This window comes from Colossoma macropomum, unplaced genomic scaffold (genome assembly GCF_904425465.1).
Source record: "Colossoma macropomum unplaced genomic scaffold, Colossoma_macropomum, whole genome shotgun sequence".
NCBI classification, from domain to species: Eukaryota; Metazoa; Chordata; class Actinopteri; order Characiformes; family Serrasalmidae; genus Colossoma; species Colossoma macropomum.
The window spans coordinates 12,489,923-12,507,729 of NW_023494809.1; the positions used below are offsets into that span (position 1 = coordinate 12,489,923).

The 17,807-nt window shown below is 37.0% G+C and overlaps 2 protein-coding genes across 2 annotated transcripts; one reads left to right on the top strand and one right to left on the bottom strand.

Moving 5' to 3' along the window:
- Positions 1-977: 977 nt before the first annotated feature.
- Positions 978-5,236, bottom strand: si:ch211-197h24.8. The gene is made up of 2 exons (XM_036558417.1): positions 5,188-5,236; positions 978-2,097 (listed from the first exon to the last, which is right to left on the bottom strand). The coding sequence occupies exon 2, from the start codon at positions 2,070-2,072 to the stop codon at positions 1,185-1,187; it is 888 nt and encodes a 295-aa protein (XP_036414310.1). The 5' UTR covers positions 2,073-2,097; positions 5,188-5,236; the 3' UTR covers positions 978-1,184.
- A 2,797-nt stretch (positions 5,237-8,033) lies between these two features.
- Positions 8,034-14,379, top strand: LOC118798533 (E3 ubiquitin-protein ligase TRIM7-like). The gene is made up of 3 exons (XM_036557914.1): positions 8,034-8,837; positions 11,276-11,371; positions 14,197-14,379. The coding sequence occupies exons 1-3, from the start codon at positions 8,739-8,741 to the stop codon at positions 14,377-14,379; spliced, it is 378 nt and encodes a 125-aa protein (XP_036413807.1). The 5' UTR covers positions 8,034-8,738.
- The last annotated feature ends 3,428 nt before the right edge of the window (positions 14,380-17,807 follow it).

The window sequence follows — 17,807 nt, forward strand, 5'->3', positions numbered from 1 at the left end:
GTCCACTGAAAGAGCAGCAGTTGTCTTACATAACTTGTATAACTTATGTACTCCTTCTGAAACCTCAGTATGGATACAGTGTGCTGTTTCTGTTGAATTATAGCCATGGTTTTTCACCCCTCCACATACTTTTCTTATCAGCAAACTGCTGCCTGTGCAAAGAATTTATTCCAAGCAAGGACTAAACCTGCTGATCTTCATTAGCCACACACACAAGCACACATCCCACCAGTAACATACTGAAAAACCTGGGCATGTTGTGAAGGTTTTTGAGTAGTTACCTGTATTATACTGGCTGTTCAGTATAATATAAAGGCATTGTGATCCTGGCCTAGTTGAGAATACCTTGGTGGTGCACTTTGTAGTTCTACAATTAAAGACTGTAGTCCATCTGTTTCTCTACATACTTTGTTAGGCCCTTTTTACCCTGTTCTTTAGTGGTCAGCACCTCCACAGGACCACCCCAGGGCAGGTATTATTTGGGTGGTAGATCTTTCTCTGTACTGCAGTGACACTGACGTGGTGGTGTTGTGTTAGTGTGTGTTGCGATGGTCTGAGTGGATCAGACACAGCAGTGCTGCTGGAGTTTTTAAACACCTCAGTGTAACTGCTGGACTGAGAATAGTCCACCAACCAAAATTATCCAGCCAACATCATCCTGTGGGCAGCGTCCTGTGATCACTGATAAAGTACCAGAGGATGACAGACACAAACTGTGCAGCAAGAGATGAGCTACTGTCTCTGAGTTTACATCTACAAGGTGGACCAAAAAGGTAGGAGTGTCTAATAGAGTGGACTGGGAGTGGACACAGTGTTTAAAAACTCCAGCAGCACTGCTGTGTCTGACACCCCCGAAGAACAGGGAAAAAAAGGGCTAACAAAGTATATAGAGAAACAGATGAACTACACTGGGCATCCCTACTGAAGACCCTTGGCAGACAAAAACAGGAAAAAGACCACTGGTAGAAATTATTCAAACCATTTTATTTTCCACATTGCAAACAAATCTAAAAGTATTGTTTCTCCTGCAGGATTATTTCATATGGTTGAAAAGACAAGCACAACTTGAGCTATAAACATAACAAAAATAGACAGTTCTATGAATTAACATGACAAAGACTGTTTATCCTGATTTGAAATGTTGGTAATTCAGTAACTGGCTTAACTCATATCAAGCACTCTTGTTACTCGGGTGGTGAGGCTTCAAACTCACACTTTATAAACCCCTCATTGCTCAGTTTAGGCTCTGCTCCCTGACAGAGACTCACGTGCTTAAGCAGGGTTTCCTTGTCAAACTTAAAGATCATACCCTGTGGGACATGGAACGCCACAGCCAAGTGGTTCCACGCGCAGAACCTCCGCTTCTTCTTAAGCACATGGCGCACCCGTATTTCTTGTCGTCGAACCAGCCGAAAGGCATGTGTTTTGCTCATGCCCTCTGGTCTCCACAATATTTTGTCATTCTGGAACTCGCATACACCATTGCGAGAGTCCTGCAGAAGCGGGTATCTCTTGAACTCTCTTTTGGTGTCTGGACCATGGACCACTATAGAATGCATGACCTCCTGCTTGTAGACGACCGTCTCATAGATGCGTATCTGGGGTGTTTGCCCCATGCAGAACTGGGTGCTGTAGCTGGCCAGCAGTTCCCTCATGGAGAATGTGAAACTAAAGTTCCCCAGCCTAGAGGACTTCCTGAAGGCTGGTGAGGAGGTGAACTTGTGTAGGAAAGGTTTACAGTTATAATCTTTATCATCACCAAGGAAACGCCTCTCAGCATCTGCAGTGTCACCCTCTGAAATGGCTAGGCTCCACCAGACCAGACTCTGGGTGGATCTGATGACATTTCCAGGTTTCTTAAATCCACCATCATTTAGGATGGCCTGGAAGCTGCTAAAGTTGGTATCATGCCGTAGACTGGACACGTAGAACTCAACCGGATGAGGGAATTTTGGGACAAATTGATATCTGTTTAGATACTTATTCTGAATCCTTTTTTGAAGTTGACCAAACTTCAGATGCTCCCCTTGGAAGGACATTTCCTTGTGCCCTCTTTCATTCTGACGCTGCATTCTGGTGTGGGCTGTCTTGAAACACCTACTGGTGAAAGAAGAAGAAAATCATTTTGAAATTACAGACAAATAACTAAGGACTTCAGTTTTTAACTAACGTTATGTCCTTTGTGGCATTTTTGTTATTTCCAGTCATTTATGTTTATTCATGCTTGTCTTATCAGCCGGTGCTTGTTTCATTGGCACTGTTGTGGCTACTTCCTTTTTCTTGCAGGTTCTGCTGGGGACTTTTTGGTGGAAACTATGAAATGATTTACCAAAGCAGGTTTCATAACCAGTATGCATAACTAAGTTCGACCAAAGCAAGATCAAATAACCAAAGTACATAACAAAGGGATGAACAACTAAACATTTTTGTTGTACAGCTAAAAAACAGTAGCAGCAGCCATTTTGAAGCCCGAAATTTATGTTTACTTTTGTCCATTTTTTTGTCCAATTACAATTTTTTAATTTTGTGTAATTATCTGAAAAAATGCATTCATAAATCAGGCTTCAAACTGACTGCTACTAGCATTTTAGTTGTGCAACATACTTTTCACATTTTTATAGTCAACAGAAGGTGGTTATTACACAGTATCAGAAACCACATACGCAGGTCTGTTTGAAATTACTACATGTTAGCTACGTTAGCCACATAGCTTCAATGCAAAACTGAAGAACCAAAGTTTAGACATCAAACATGTCTTGGCTGATCACTCACATTTTGGGTAAGGGGCAAACTATGTAAATGAGACGTTTAAATGAGACTATTTATTCCCTTAAAAGCACCTAATTTTTTGTCAAACATCAGAGACCACAAGATTTTACAAATTAACCAATGAACAATAGTATCAGACGGGAATGGGATTCCTAACACTGATGGCAAAATCACATTTGTGTTTGAAACAAGGTTTTCTTTTGAATAATTAAAAAAATTATTCAATGGCAGATTTGTTTTTCTTAATCAAGGAATACACAGATGCATGCTCAATATATAATGTCAAAACATTCCCTAAGCAACAAAAGAGACCATTCAAACTTGTTTACAGGTTGCTTTTCTCAGTAAATTTATACACATTGGGGAAAAAATAAGACCTAACATATTAAATGTGCCGTAACCTCGTACATGCCATATTTCTGTTTTATTTTTCACAATATATTCAATTCAGTAAATAAACAGTAATTGTACAGTAAAATGTGCAGAAGTTTGTTCTCGGTAGAGGATATGTTAACTTATTTTCACTTTGAAAATCAGCAAAATGTAATTTGACAAGGGGTGCCAAAACTTTTGCATATAGCTGTATATATACAATTGCACATGTCAGTTTAGGCACACTTAGTCAAATTGTACATTTCAAATTTTGTTAACTTTCAAAGTGATAAGAAGTGAACACATATGTATGAAATATTTCTGCAAATTTTAATGAACAATCATTATTTATTTGCAAAATTTAACATAATGGAAAAAATAAACTTTGATACACCCTGGATGAAATCAGCCGTGTAGCCAGCTAACAGTTTTTCTATTCTTGATTTAGGATTTGGGGATAGTCTTTAATCTTTAATGTATTTAAGTAGTTAAAGGTTGATGTTGAGGAACGTTTTGGATTACTGCCCTGTAATTTCCAACTTCTTCTCCTTATCCCCACATTTCTTGTGCCACTGGCTGACACACAACCCCATAAGCATAACAGATCCACCCCATGCTTAACAGTTGGCAAGGTGTTCTTTTCATCAAATGCTGCTCCTTTTTCTTCCAAACATACTTTGGTGATTGTAGGCAAAAAATCCTTTAGTTTTAGTTTCTCAGCTAGGTGAGTGAGAGTAAACACAACACCCTGACAGGTGTTAAGGGTCACATATTTTATTACGCTCTGGAGTTTTCTACACTTGACTTGGATTAAGCCCTAATGAGTCAAATAAACGCTAAGACCTTAAAAAAATTAACACTAGTGGTGCAACTGAAAGGGTGCCCAAACTTTTGCACACAGCACATTTTTTATTAGTTTTTTTTTTCCCCAGTATTTAAAATTCAATGCATGTGAGCTTTGACTTATATATTGCTTTAATGAAATATATTTTAGCCAACGGAAGGTCTAATAATTTTTACACCAGCAAAACAACAGTTAAGCACCACCAAAGTCCTTTTAGGAAAGTATGCCCTCTCAGTGACCATCTTGGCAGTTATTTCCTGTCACACAGACCCAAATTACCACTTACAAAAAAAATATGAAGTCACTGGTAAAATCTGACAAAAATCTAATGAATGGTTTGTACTGTTTGGCTCAAATAACATGCGCAAAACATGTTTTTTGGGTTGTTCTGGCGACTGCGCATGCACAGATCTTCATAACTGAGGGGGTCGTTTGTCGCTTGTGGCTTCACCAGCAAGTCGATTTGGCTGTTGTTTTTCAAAGCTGGGACTTTCCCCATAAACACATGCCATATTGTGATATCGAGCGTTACAAGTGGTCCCATTTATTTTCTAACCACTGCTGTCTCCTCTGTTATAGCGTCTTTGGCACGACATAACTGAGAAAGTACGTTCAAATGTTCACCCAAACATCAGGGACAAAAAGACTAACTGTTGAATTATTGAACTGTTGGCAATTGTTTTTGTTCATTCTAAATGGTACCCATATGGAAAACTGTAGGGTTTCCGTTTCAGTCACTGCACTGCAACAGTGATGTTCATGCCCCAGGAGAACCAGGGACAGACAGAAATCACAGACCAGTTTCAAATTATGTAGTAGACAGCTTTATTTTACCTCAAATGAGAGTTATGACTGCTTCTCTTACATTCTGTTCTAAGCGTGGAGGATATGTCACTGAGCAACATTAATTCTGAGCTGTAATTCTGTTCCGTTTGATTTAATGTGACGTCTGAAACCAGAAATCGAAACATTGAGGCATGTAGAAACAAGGCCACAGTAAGAAAGAGATGACGGCTGTCTCCATTGTAATATATTTACTTGAGATAGATAGATTGTTTTTTCAATGTTACATATAAATAAAACAATCTAATGTTGTTTTGCTGGATATTGTAACTCATATGTCAACTCACAAACCCCTTCAGTAAAAATCACAGACAATTTTGCTGCACTACAAAACAAAACAATGAAACCATTTTACTCACCGAATGACTAAGCGAAGCTTCAGCTCCAGCTTTAAGGGCAGCTTAGGTGCTAAACTGGTGAATAAAACCGACGAGTTTTAGTCAACAGTGCCTAAACGTCTAAACAGAGATTGGTCACTTTAAAATATGCCCCTCCTCCCACATTTTTTTGCTTGCTCGTCCCTCCATATCTGCTTTAGATCCCACATCTTCAAGCTTCAAAGAAACACTGCTTTACATGAGAATATATATATATATATATATATATATATATATATATATATATATTATATATATGTAGTTGGAGGACACTTATTTTGGTTTATCATTATGTCCTTTCTTTTTTATTTTTGTTTCTTTAACTTTGTTAGATTTCAGGTGTATTTCATGTGTGTCACTAGAATCCAACACAGTGCACTTTGCAGTTTATCATATGTACTTCAGATGGTTTCAGATGTTATAGATGTTGCCATTTGAACAATCATCTTTCTCTTCTTGTCCAAATCCTTTCTTAGCTCTTCCCTGACACAAACAGGCCCGACTATAAATCAGTGCCACATTCCACACGAGATAATAAAGCATGCTGACTGCAAAAGCTGCAGAACAGTTGAAGAAACAAACAGGACCAAGACTAAAACACGAAAAAGGATCAGAAGACAAGACACCACCACATTACACATGTACTACCATCACACAGGTCAGTCAACAACTACCCAATACCTATCCATCTTCAATCACTGGTCAGAAAACCAGCCCTGTCCAGTAGAGATTTTGTCATTCTACCATTGCAATGACAAATAGGGAATGTTAAAATCTAATGCGAGTGTAAAACATAGTCTGTTATTGAACATTAGTAAAATTAGTTACTTTACTTCAATTTTAAAATCATCCATTCATGGGAAACACCACTGATGCAGTGATGGTGTCTTCCTTCAAGATATCCACCCAAGAAATAATGGATTTTTTTTTTCATATTTCTGCAAAACCACAGACAAACATTTGAAATAATTTTAACTTAAATATTGTATGACAATAATTTTAATGTATTTTTACAATTTAAACTGAAAAATTATCAATAGTTGTTAAAATAATACTTCAAGATCTGTGAAGTCACCAAAATGACATGCTGTTCTTTATGCTCAATACAAATAAAATCACTAAAACAAATAATTTACACAGAATTATCATGGTTTTTGTTGGAGTTAAGTTAGGAATTGAGCAAAGAATACGCTCATTTTCATGGCTTCAAAACTGTGAGACACTATTTACCATACGATACAATGGTAGAATGACCCATATCACTTATGCTATAGTCTCAACTGCCATAGCGCTGACCCTATACTCTAATTATGTTTAGTACATTAAAGCAAATTATTGAACTTTCCATTTTGTCAGCACCAATAGAAAGTACCCTATAAATGAAGATTTTCTATATATTTATACTTTTACTATCTCAAATAATGACTTGGGTTTAAATATATCATAACATATTTGAGTGATTCTGTGGAAACGTCCATATGTCCAGTGCTGTATTTTGAGGTCAAAAACATTTTCTGCAATTTAAACTGCGATAAGGTATACATAACTATCAAATATATTATATAAATGACATAAAAAAACAAAATGCCAAATAGATATTATAAAATATTTAATGAAAGTAGAGGTCATCTGGAGTCGTGTCGCTGATGTTATCTCACTTTTGAAATAAAAATCACACTGATGATATCACTTGACTCCCTTTTACCTTCTTCTGGAAGATCTATAAAGAAAGGCACATGGTACATATAAAGACACATATAAAGAAAGGCACATGGTACATATAAAGGCACATATAAAGAAAGGCACACGGTAAGTCCACTGTCTCTTTTCAGTTATCAGAAATTTTCTCATTTATCTCATGATTTCATATGAGGTTTTAGTTGAATTTACTGGTATGACCTACTTTATTCTTAGGAAGTTGGGAAAAAAGAACTTATATGGATTACATCATTTAGTAAGTAGGCCTATACCATGATTGACAACATGTGGTTTGATGCCCTGTAGCAGCCATTTTATAAAATGCATTTGTCATGAAAACGATAACTGGTGTTACCATCTGTGGTGTTACCTTCCTTATAGGAAACACCACTGCCGGTCAGTAACACAAGTGACTCTCTTTGTTTTTTTTGGATAAAATAGCCCTCAGATTTCATGATTATAACTTTTCTTTATCGTTGACAGTTGAGGGATAAGGATCTTTGGTCATGTGTATGTCACGGGTGTCACTGTGTGTTTTTTGTGTCATGAGACACATTTTATTTAATGTGACAAAAAAAACCAAAAAATAGGCAGTAACACCAGTGAGACACATATGACCAAAGATCCTCATCCCCCAACTTATTTAATTAACAACGATAAAGAAAAGTTATAATTATGATAATAACTTTATATCATAACTTTATTCAAATATTTTCATTGTTATAGCAAATACATGGTTGCACAACTGAACAAACATCACTCAATGAAACAAAATTGATTCAAATAAATAAAATAATAATAATAATATCCTAATGTCACATTATCATTATTCTTCTTTAACCCTGAGTACCTGTGCTAAAGAGATTGAGAAATAATATTCTTTATAGCCTTAATAATAAAAAATAATAACCTTTAATATTGCCAAAGGAGTAGCTAACACCACTGACAAGAAGCGGTGCATGCGATCTTTAAATAAACGCACAAAAAGGGTAAAAGTGATTAAGCTGCCACTTTTGTGTATTTATACAGCCGATGAGTTTGTAATAACGTGGTCCGAGTTAGAAAAAGAAATACACTTTAAGTCATCTTGCTACTCCAAAAGTGGACATTTCTGTAGAATGACTCAATTCTTGTAAATATCTAAGGTCTGAAAACTACATTTTTTTAATAGTTATTTTTTATTGTGGGACTGCAGTTCAAACTATTTCAGTCCGTATGAGCTTTTTAAATATTCATTTAGTTGGTTTTACATCTCCCTTCCCAGAATCTTGGTTTCTTTTTTAATTTGATTATTTTTTCGTTTTTGCCGAAAGGAAAGCGAAAATGAATTTACTCATCACTCATAGGGCGCCTTTTCCTGTCTCGAGCACGCGCGTGAGAGGGACGTTGGCGCGAGCCAAGTTTGAATCTCCTCGTGAGGTAAAACGGACTCAACGGCTCGCTCGGTGGGGGAACTTGGAAACTTCACGAAGAAAAGCGTCTTTAAACTCTGTTTTACTGAAGAGGAGCAGTTTTATTTACGCAGTAACGACAAAGAGTTGCCATGGCATCCACCGCGCTAGCGGAACACCTGTCCTGTCCTGTGAGCTACGACATCTTCAGGAGTCCCGTAGTTCTCTCATGTAGCCACAGCTTCTGTAAAACCTGCCTGGAGATGTGCTGGAGGACGAAGGAAGGTAGAGAGTGTCCTCTGTGCAGGAAGAGATCCTCCGAGCCTCTTTGTAACCTCGTTTTGAAGAACCTCTGTGAGTCTTTCTCAAAAGAGAGCGAGAACGGAGTTACAGCAGAGTCCACACAGCTGTAGTTCACACAGGGAGCAGCTCCAACTCTTCTGCATGTATGAGGAGCAGCTTGCGTGTGTAATTTGCCAGACTTCTAGAAAACACAGGAACCACAGCTTCGTTCCAGCTGATGAAGCAGCTCATGATACGAGGGTAAGCAAGAACACTAAGCTATGCATCGTGAATAATTCGTCATTTGCACTGTTGTTCTAAGACAAGGAAGACAGATATTTCATGTAAGTAATGATATCTTATGACCACAGAACCAGTGATAATCTGAATGAATGTACAAAAGTTGTATTCCCTTGGTTTCCTGTATTTGGCATTTCCTGAGGGGGCCTCTTCAGTTTTATCAATTATACATTGGATTGATATGTAAAGAGACCATGTCTTGCATTATGGTGGCCAGCAAGGTCCAACACGCTGCAGAATAAAAAATCGGCTGCGAACACATCAAACACTTTAATCAAAAAGACAGCATAGGCTCTGCATTTTACAAATGCTTGGCAAAATAATCAAACACCTTGAAAATTTGTTTGCACTCTGAAAACTCTCTCAGCAAAAGGACTATACCAGTGTTACATTTTACAGACACTCTGGAAGTACGGAAAACACATCACGGCTGTCGGAAAAAAACTTGCATCTTCAAAATTAGAACTTTACAGGAGAAGGAAAAAACATACTTTACGTTTAATGTAAGTCAATAAGAACCAGAAAAATAATTTGGGCCATTTCTTTTGGTTTATTCATCATAAAATGTACACACTATGTAAGGGGCATCAGGTATTTTCATATTATGTTGAAAACTGAAAAATGGAGATACGAGGTTGTGTTCCGACAGCAGCGACACGTAACTTCAGAAACACTGCAAAGTCAGTCACAGCACATCGGAAACGTTTCACACTCAAAAAGGATGAAACCATTCAAACTGTTCAATTCTATACAGCATAAACATTCACTGATAAAAGTAAGTTAACTTTTATTTTAGCAGATAACTAATATCACAGTATCATAGTGAGAATTAGCTGTAGAGTGTAACTGTAATAGTTTAAATAGCAGCACCAGATTTGACTGATTACTAGTACAGCGTTGCTGTCAGAACAAAACCTCATATTTCCAAAATGGTAACTTTACATTCTTAACATTAAATAGAAGTTAATGTTACCAGTATTTTTGTAAGAAATATCTGAGCATTTCTATTGGTCCATTCATCATTAAATTCTAGCTTGTTGTAAAGGGCAGCTTCAATTTTCAATTTTTGTACAAAAGTACACAACAACAAAAATTGAGATACGAAGTTTTGTTCTGACAGCAGCGATAGGTATTCAGATTAGTTCAGTTGAGTTCAGAGTACTTATTTTGCAGCTTTTCCATCCATACGCACAACTACACACACACACACACACATATATATACATATACATACACACACACACATGCATACAAAAAAAAAACGTTATGCCATCAGATAGCTAACCAGCCAGCCAAATAAACTGTAAACTTACTGGAATGTGAGTCTCTTATCATCTTCCCTTAGTGATTTCTGCTGTGTTATGACTGGCTTTGCAGCATTTCTGAAGTTGCATATGTTTTCTTATTGGCAGCATTTTTATAAGATGTAGTTCAGGTGTAGTCATGTTGATGTAGTGTTTCCCGAAGTTGCGTTGTGTTTATGAGTTTCTTTAGTGTTTTTCTTTGTACTCTGCATTGAGTCGTGTCGGCCACCACACCGCATTTTTCATGTATTTCATTTTTTCCCCGAGGTCCACTTATGACGCATACTAAACGTCAGAATTCATTTTTACATGACCATTTTCCAAACTCTCTCTCTATCATAATTAGACAGACTGTTTCTGTTATTGTGCCTTCAGGACTGATATAAGTAACTTTTCTATGTTTTGATTGGTCACCATACTTTGTGATGCAGCTGTAGGCTGAATTTTTTGTGCTATCACATCAGACTTGTTTTTACAGTTTCTGGATATGGACTGTATGAACTGAGGGGTGAATAGTACATTTTAAAACCTTAACAATGTTTACATACTACATGTGTCATGTTTGTTTTAAAAATCATCTTTAACAAGATGTAATATCACCAGTTTGCATGTCAAATTGTAGCATAAACCAGCCAATTATGTAAGCTTTCTAGAGAAGCAAAGGATGGAACTTGATTAATCAGTTTTAAAGATTTTTTTTTTTAATTACCTTCCTAATCCCTTAAAATCCCAGGCTTATTACGCACTAAGGCTTATTATTCAGTAACTACGCAGACTACAATGCAAACTAGCTGAGCTATTCTTAGGTTATAGAAGTGTGTAGTAAAACTTTGGGCCTGCCTGTGGGCCCTGGACATTTCAGAGGTTAATCAGTGGACATTTGATAATGATATGTAGGCGGCTTCCCTCAAGAGAATGCGTATTCTAAATTGTACTACTGGTCTTTTATTACAGTAAGAGACAGTCTGATAGACATACCCATTTGCATCATTTTTTGTCAGGTAGTGTTTTTATAGTTTATATTATAAAGTCTTTGGAAAGGCTTCCTGGTTTAGCCCTTTTTTTGAATAAAGCATGTTGGAATCTCCCTTACAGGTTGATCTCAAGGCTGCACTGAAGATCCTGAAGGAGAAGTTGCAGGACTTTAAGCAAGCTAAAGAAACCTGCGATCAAGAAATTCAGCACATTATAGTAAAGATCACATACCTTTCTAATCATCACACATTAAGCATCCTGCAGAAGTGGAATTTTACTAGTTGTTTTTGTTTGTTTACATGTTTTTTATACTCCAGACGTAGGCCAAACATGCTGAGAAACAGATTATGAAACACTTTCAAACCCTTCACCAGTAGCTGCTCTGAGGAAAGAAGAGAGGAGGAAAACTCAGGCAGTACAGAAATAGTTCTGGACCAAACAGAAAGATAATGTCCCTTACTGATGATATGAAAGATGAGAATGGGTGACATCTCATTTCTACAAGTATCTCCATGGAAAAATTTCTGTGATTTTCTATGTGATTTAAATATTTCGATTAGTTATTTGGAGGTATATTTTTCTCTTTCTCTCCCTGATCTATCTTTAGAATATCAAAGCTACAATGAAAATGTATATTAGCTGTTTCCTGCCTCTGTTCTCTGAACTGAAACCTGCAGCAGCACTGACCTCTTGAATGTTCTTTTAGATCTCAGTACTCATTCAAGGGATACACTTGAATTCAGGAATTCCTTTACACAAGGCCCCAATTGTCACTGTCATATCAAAACCATGTAACTTTTTTTTTCAGGTTTTATTTTTTGTACATTATTATAAAAATAAAGAAAAGTTGAAAATTACTTGTAATAGAACCTTGTTACATTATCTTTCATTAAAATTTGAGCATGTTTTTTCCCTCTCCTGTGAAGTTAACATTTTTTACTTTGTTTACACTTCATATTGATTAAATTACTTCATTGTTACCCTTAAAGGCTTAATATTCTGAGTGTTGAATCTTGTTGAAAGTTTTCATTTTCATTTGTTTGCATGGCATCTCATTTGTGCTACAAATGCAGTTTTTAATTTTTCCCCCATTCTGAACAGATTTCAGTTTTATTTCAGTTGTAAATAAAAAATGTAAATGTAAATAAAAACTAAATTCAATGATGTGCAAATCATTTAAACTCTATATTTCATTAAAAATAGTACAAAGACAATAAATCAAATATTGAAATTTGATTATTTTCTAAAAAAAAATATTTGCTCATTTTGAATTTAACACCAACAACACATTCCAAAAAAGTTGGGATGGGCATGTTTACCACAGTGTTTCATCACCTCTTCTTTTAACGACACTCTGTAAGTGTTTGGGAACTGAGGAGACCAACTGCTATAGTTTTGAAAGTGAAATGTTTTCCTGTTCTTGTTTGATATAGGATTTCAGCTGCTCATCAGTTCAGGTCTCATTTGTCATATTTTTCATTTCATAACGCGCCAAATATTTTCAGTGTATACAGAGCAATGCTGTTGTAATACATGCAGAATGTGGTTTGGCATTGTCTTGCTGAAATAAGCAAGGCCTTTCCTGAAAAAGACGCCATCTGGATGGCAGCATATGTTGGCAAAACATGTATATATCGTTCAGCATTAATGGTGCCTTCACAGATGTGCATTTCACCCATGCCATGTGCACTAATGCACCCCTGTACCATCATGAATACTGGCTTTTGAACTGTGCACTGATAACACATTGAGTGGTCTTTAGCCCGGAGGACACAGTGTTCAAGATTTCCAAAAAGAATTTCAAATGTTGATTTGTCAGACCACAGGACACTTCTCCGCTTCCACTCAGTCCATTTAAAATGAGCTCAGGCCCAGAGAAGATGGCAGCATTTCTGAATGCTGTTTATGTACAGTTTTTTCATTGCATTTTAGAGTTATAACCTGCATTTGTGGATGCAGCGATAAACTTTGTTCACATACAATGGTTTCAGAAGTGTTTCCGAGCCCATGCAGTGATTTCCACTGCAGAATCAGGTTTGTTTTTAATAGTGTTGCCTGAAGGCCTAAAGATCTTCGGCAGAAAATAGTGTTTTTTAGCCATTTCCCTTGCATACAGTGATTTTTCCCAATTCTCTGAAACCTTTAATGTTATTATGTACCGTAGATGATGAAGAACAAAAGTTTTGTTATTTTACGTTGAGAAACGTTATTCTTGGATTTTTGCACTATTTGATCATGCAGTCTTTCACAGAGTGGTGAACCCCTCCCTATCTTTACTTCTGAAAGACTCAGCCTCTCTGGGATGTTTCTTTTATACCTAATCATATCACTGAACTGTTGCCAATTAACCACCAGGTGTTTTTTTTAGCATTCCACAACTTTACCAGCCTTTTGTTGCCCACGTCCCAACTTTTTTGGAACATGTTGTTGGCCATCCAGTTCAAAATGGGGATATATATTTTTGAAAAACAATAAAATTTCTCAGTTTCAACATTTGATATGTTGTCTTTGTACTATTTTCAATTACATATTGAGGTTAAATGATTTGCACATTGTTGTATTTTGTTTTTATTTACATTTTTCACAGCATCCCAACTTTTTTGGAAATGGGGTTGTATTTTAACTGTCCAGCAGTCTCACACTTTTTTAAAAACCTTAAAATATACACAAAATATAATTGTGAAAATGAACCCAACAAGTTTTTTTTCCTATTGGCTGTTTCAAATATTATCAGTTCTAATTATTGTTTGATTTTTTTTAATGTTTGATTTTATTTTGTTTTACATCTATTTTGTTGTCCTCAGGTGCTGTCAGTTACCTGAACAACAGCTTCTCTTCTGTTGTGTCTTTTTTTACTTATCTCACTAAAGCACAAGCATCACAGCCAAATAATGTGCGTTTCCTACCACAAATTCCAAACCTATTTTCTGATGTCTGCATACATGGATGTGTTCACTGAATTGATTACTGATTTAGTATAACGACGAACACATAACCACACACTGTTGTGCATTAATCACACTGCTGTCTTCTGCTTTCAGGCTTTATTGGTGATGGAGGTGTGCTTGCTTGTGTGCGTGGTATTTGGTGGATGTTGCCCTGAACTGGAATGGGCTGGTGGAGGCTGGAGGTCTGCACGTCTGACGTTATTCGATTCTGTCACTTTTGGTCTCCTGATCCTGAAACAACAACAACAACAACAACAACAGCAACAGTGTCAGTAACTTCTATGTGACCAGTAAAGAGAAGTACAGTTCATATACAGCTGAATAATGCTTGTGTAAAATTTGCATACTAAAGCTGCATACTGAATTCTGAATGTTTAAGAATTTTAACGCAATGTTTAATACCAGCAACAAATCTTTTTGATAGTCGAGCTTATAATGGTATGTATATCGAAAAGCTTCTCACCTTAAAGAAGGTTTCCACAATATTGTCCAGCAAACAAGCTTGTGATCTGTACTTCTGCATATGCTGGTCCATGGCGACCAGTAATTGCAGATGCCTTGTTATCAATTGTATCTTCCTACAAATGTAAACAATAAAAACCTTTTAGACAATGTTTTTTCATATTCTTATTGATTCTATACTGATCCTACACTGACATGCTTGTTGTAGCCACATAAAAGTATTTTTGAAGCAGTCTCTCTCACCTCTTGCTGTGTTTGTTTTCACTGAAGCATGTCTGAGAGCCTCCTTGTAGAGTTCCTCCTCTATCTCAGACTGACTCATCTCCAGGACTGTTGAAGTGAGAGAGATCCAAACAACAAATACAGAATGTGTAAATTCAAGAAGAGGCCATATATACATACATATATATGTATATATATATATGCATACAAATACATTAACTATCTGCTTTAAAGGCTTTGCTTCACAGACTGTCCTCACTTCTTGTCATACTGGGTTCCGTAAAGAGCTACATTTGTTAACTGATTCCAAAATCTATACACAGTGAAAACGACTATATGAAAAAATGCTTGCTGTTGAAGGAATACAAAACTGAAACTATGAAGTGGACACTCGCAAAAAGACTTTTTCCAGGTTATTAGTGAAGGCTTAAGATACAATTTAAAAAGCAAAAAGCTGAAAAACGTGGAGATGTTATATATTTTTTTTTTAGTGTTCTGTTACACACTTACCTTCTACTGCCTTCTTGGTGGACTGAATTTCACCCTCATTCACATCTGGAGACTAAAATAAGAGCTTATTTAGAACACAGAAACATTACACACGTTCGATTGTTCTCCATTTTAACTCTGTGTACCTTTTGACTCTTGAAATGCCTCTTTTTGCGGATACTCAGCTGGAAGTTGTCCACTAACACAGCAATGAAGAGACTACGAAGACGAAAAGTTAAAAGTAAGCATTCACTGCCTAGTGATAGGTCAAGGCAGTCAGGCTTGTGATGTAAACCTGAAAGACATTTTGCTGCCCATATGAGGGTATTCAGTTCAACTGAGTGGTGGGATGAGCGGCAAAATGCCTTTAAGATTTAAGCACAAGTCCAGCTGCCTTGATGTACTTCTATTACACAATTCAAAGACTGTGAGAACGTTACAGACATCAGCATGTACTGTACATGTGGTTCACAGAATGGAAACTGATTTAAAACTGTGAAGTCATTCCAGGTAACTTACTTGAGGAAAGTGAAGAACTCCACTAAGATGTAAAGAGCAAGGAAATAAATGATGTGAGGTGCTCCTGTTTGTTGTGAAAAACATGGAGAAGAAAAAAAGGTCAAATTTCCAGCTGGACAGAAATCACAGTTACAAGAAAAGGTAAATACTCAGCTGCTTTACATCCTTAAATAGACATCACTATGCATCTATCTGAATATGGTAATTTGGCTGAAATAATATTGTTTGGCTATTTTCAAACGTCACCCCCCTCGCCACTCCCCCAGAAAAGAATTCGTGCATTGGTTCATTTATCTATATTTGCCTACTTTACAAATAATTAGTTCCCCCAGTCACATTTGTGTATTCAGTGAATTTCTTTTAAAAATACTGAATCCTACCAAAATAATTTAATCGAACCAGCGTGACATTCAAGATTTTGTGAATCATAATCCAATCAAATGGCTTACAATGGTAAGGTCAAAGATTTAGCTCATATTGGCTAAATTCACAATTTTCAATGAAAGCAATGACTTTCATCAGTTTGCTTTTCACATAATGTGTTGATACCTAAACAGAGATGACCCCATACCGTTGTCTCTGTTGGTCATGTAGATCAGGGACCGGTCATCCAGTGTAAGAATTTGAAAGAGGGTGAAGATGGTCCTGAATACGCTTCCAAAGTGTTCCGGGTCTGACTCATTAAACGTCTCCCGGAATATAACAGCAAAAATAAACAGGAACAAGAACATGAGGATGATGATAGAGCTCATCGACCGGAAAGACTGAAGGCAGGTTGAAAGGATGGCCTGGAGACTCTCGAAGAAGCTAGCAGAAAAAAAAGAGAGAGCCCTCGAGTTATTATTATACATTAAAAAAAACATGGACACATGCAAGTCTGGTCCATAAGATTGGTCTACTTTTACAAATATGAAAGTCAATAAGAGCAGAACAGATGCAACACCATATTTATGTTCACTGGCTTAAAAAATCATTAAATGTGATGTTCTTTACAGGTGTGGGGTTGCCACCTCTCTTCTTTTGTTGTTTTGACTACATAAAAATGAAAAAAAGAGGTTTCAGATTCTTTGGGATTGGCCCAGACAACAGGCCTGTGATTTTATAGTGTTGCCCCATATGATAGTCTGTTTGGCCCCATAGAGTCTTGCTGCAGTTCCTTTAAGTCTCAACAAGATCATTTCACATCATGACAACAGGTATGTAGTTTTCCTTACCGGATCGCTTTGAGCAAACGTAAAGCTCTGACTGAAAAGTCTTGAACACCCGGAAGAGAGTGGAGGTCTGTCTACTGCTAAAACCTCTTGTAGACTGCACCAGTGACAGCGAAAAGTCCACCAAACTCATGAGCATAATAAAAAAATCTGAGAGAAACAAGAAAAACAACTATTAAATACGTTCTGGCATTCTAACATATAAAAATGAATGGAAACTTGCGATAAGAGGCTGCCATCATAAGACCATGTTGACTACTCTCATCAGAGGTTAGTCAGCTCACCCAAATAATTCCAGGGGTTCCTGAAGTATGTATGTCCCCACACCAGGATCTTAAACGCAGCCTCCATCACATAGATAGCCAGCAAACAGGTGTCCACTGCTGAGAAACACCAACCTAGTACAACAATATAAAACAACAAGAAACAACCTCATTTACTCTCAGTGTAATAAGGCAGGGATTACTTTATCATTAGTCCTGAGAGGAGTTACAAGTCATAATTGAGTCTTGGAGTTGGACTCAATCAGGATTATAAATATAAGCATGTGTGTGTATCAGTATTGTGTTGTGTATGTGTACATGTATGTCACTGATCCATGCTCTGATCTCTAAAGTAACCAGCCATGATTCTAAGATTTTATCCCAACCGAAAGACAAAATGTGAGTAGACAGAGTGACAATGAGTGCTGGAAAGTATATGACCGTACCTGCCCTGACAGTCACGCCCTGGAAGGTCTGGGCCATCAGCGTCCCCGTATCGAGCAGCACCACCAGCATGATAAAGTGATCTAACATGGGC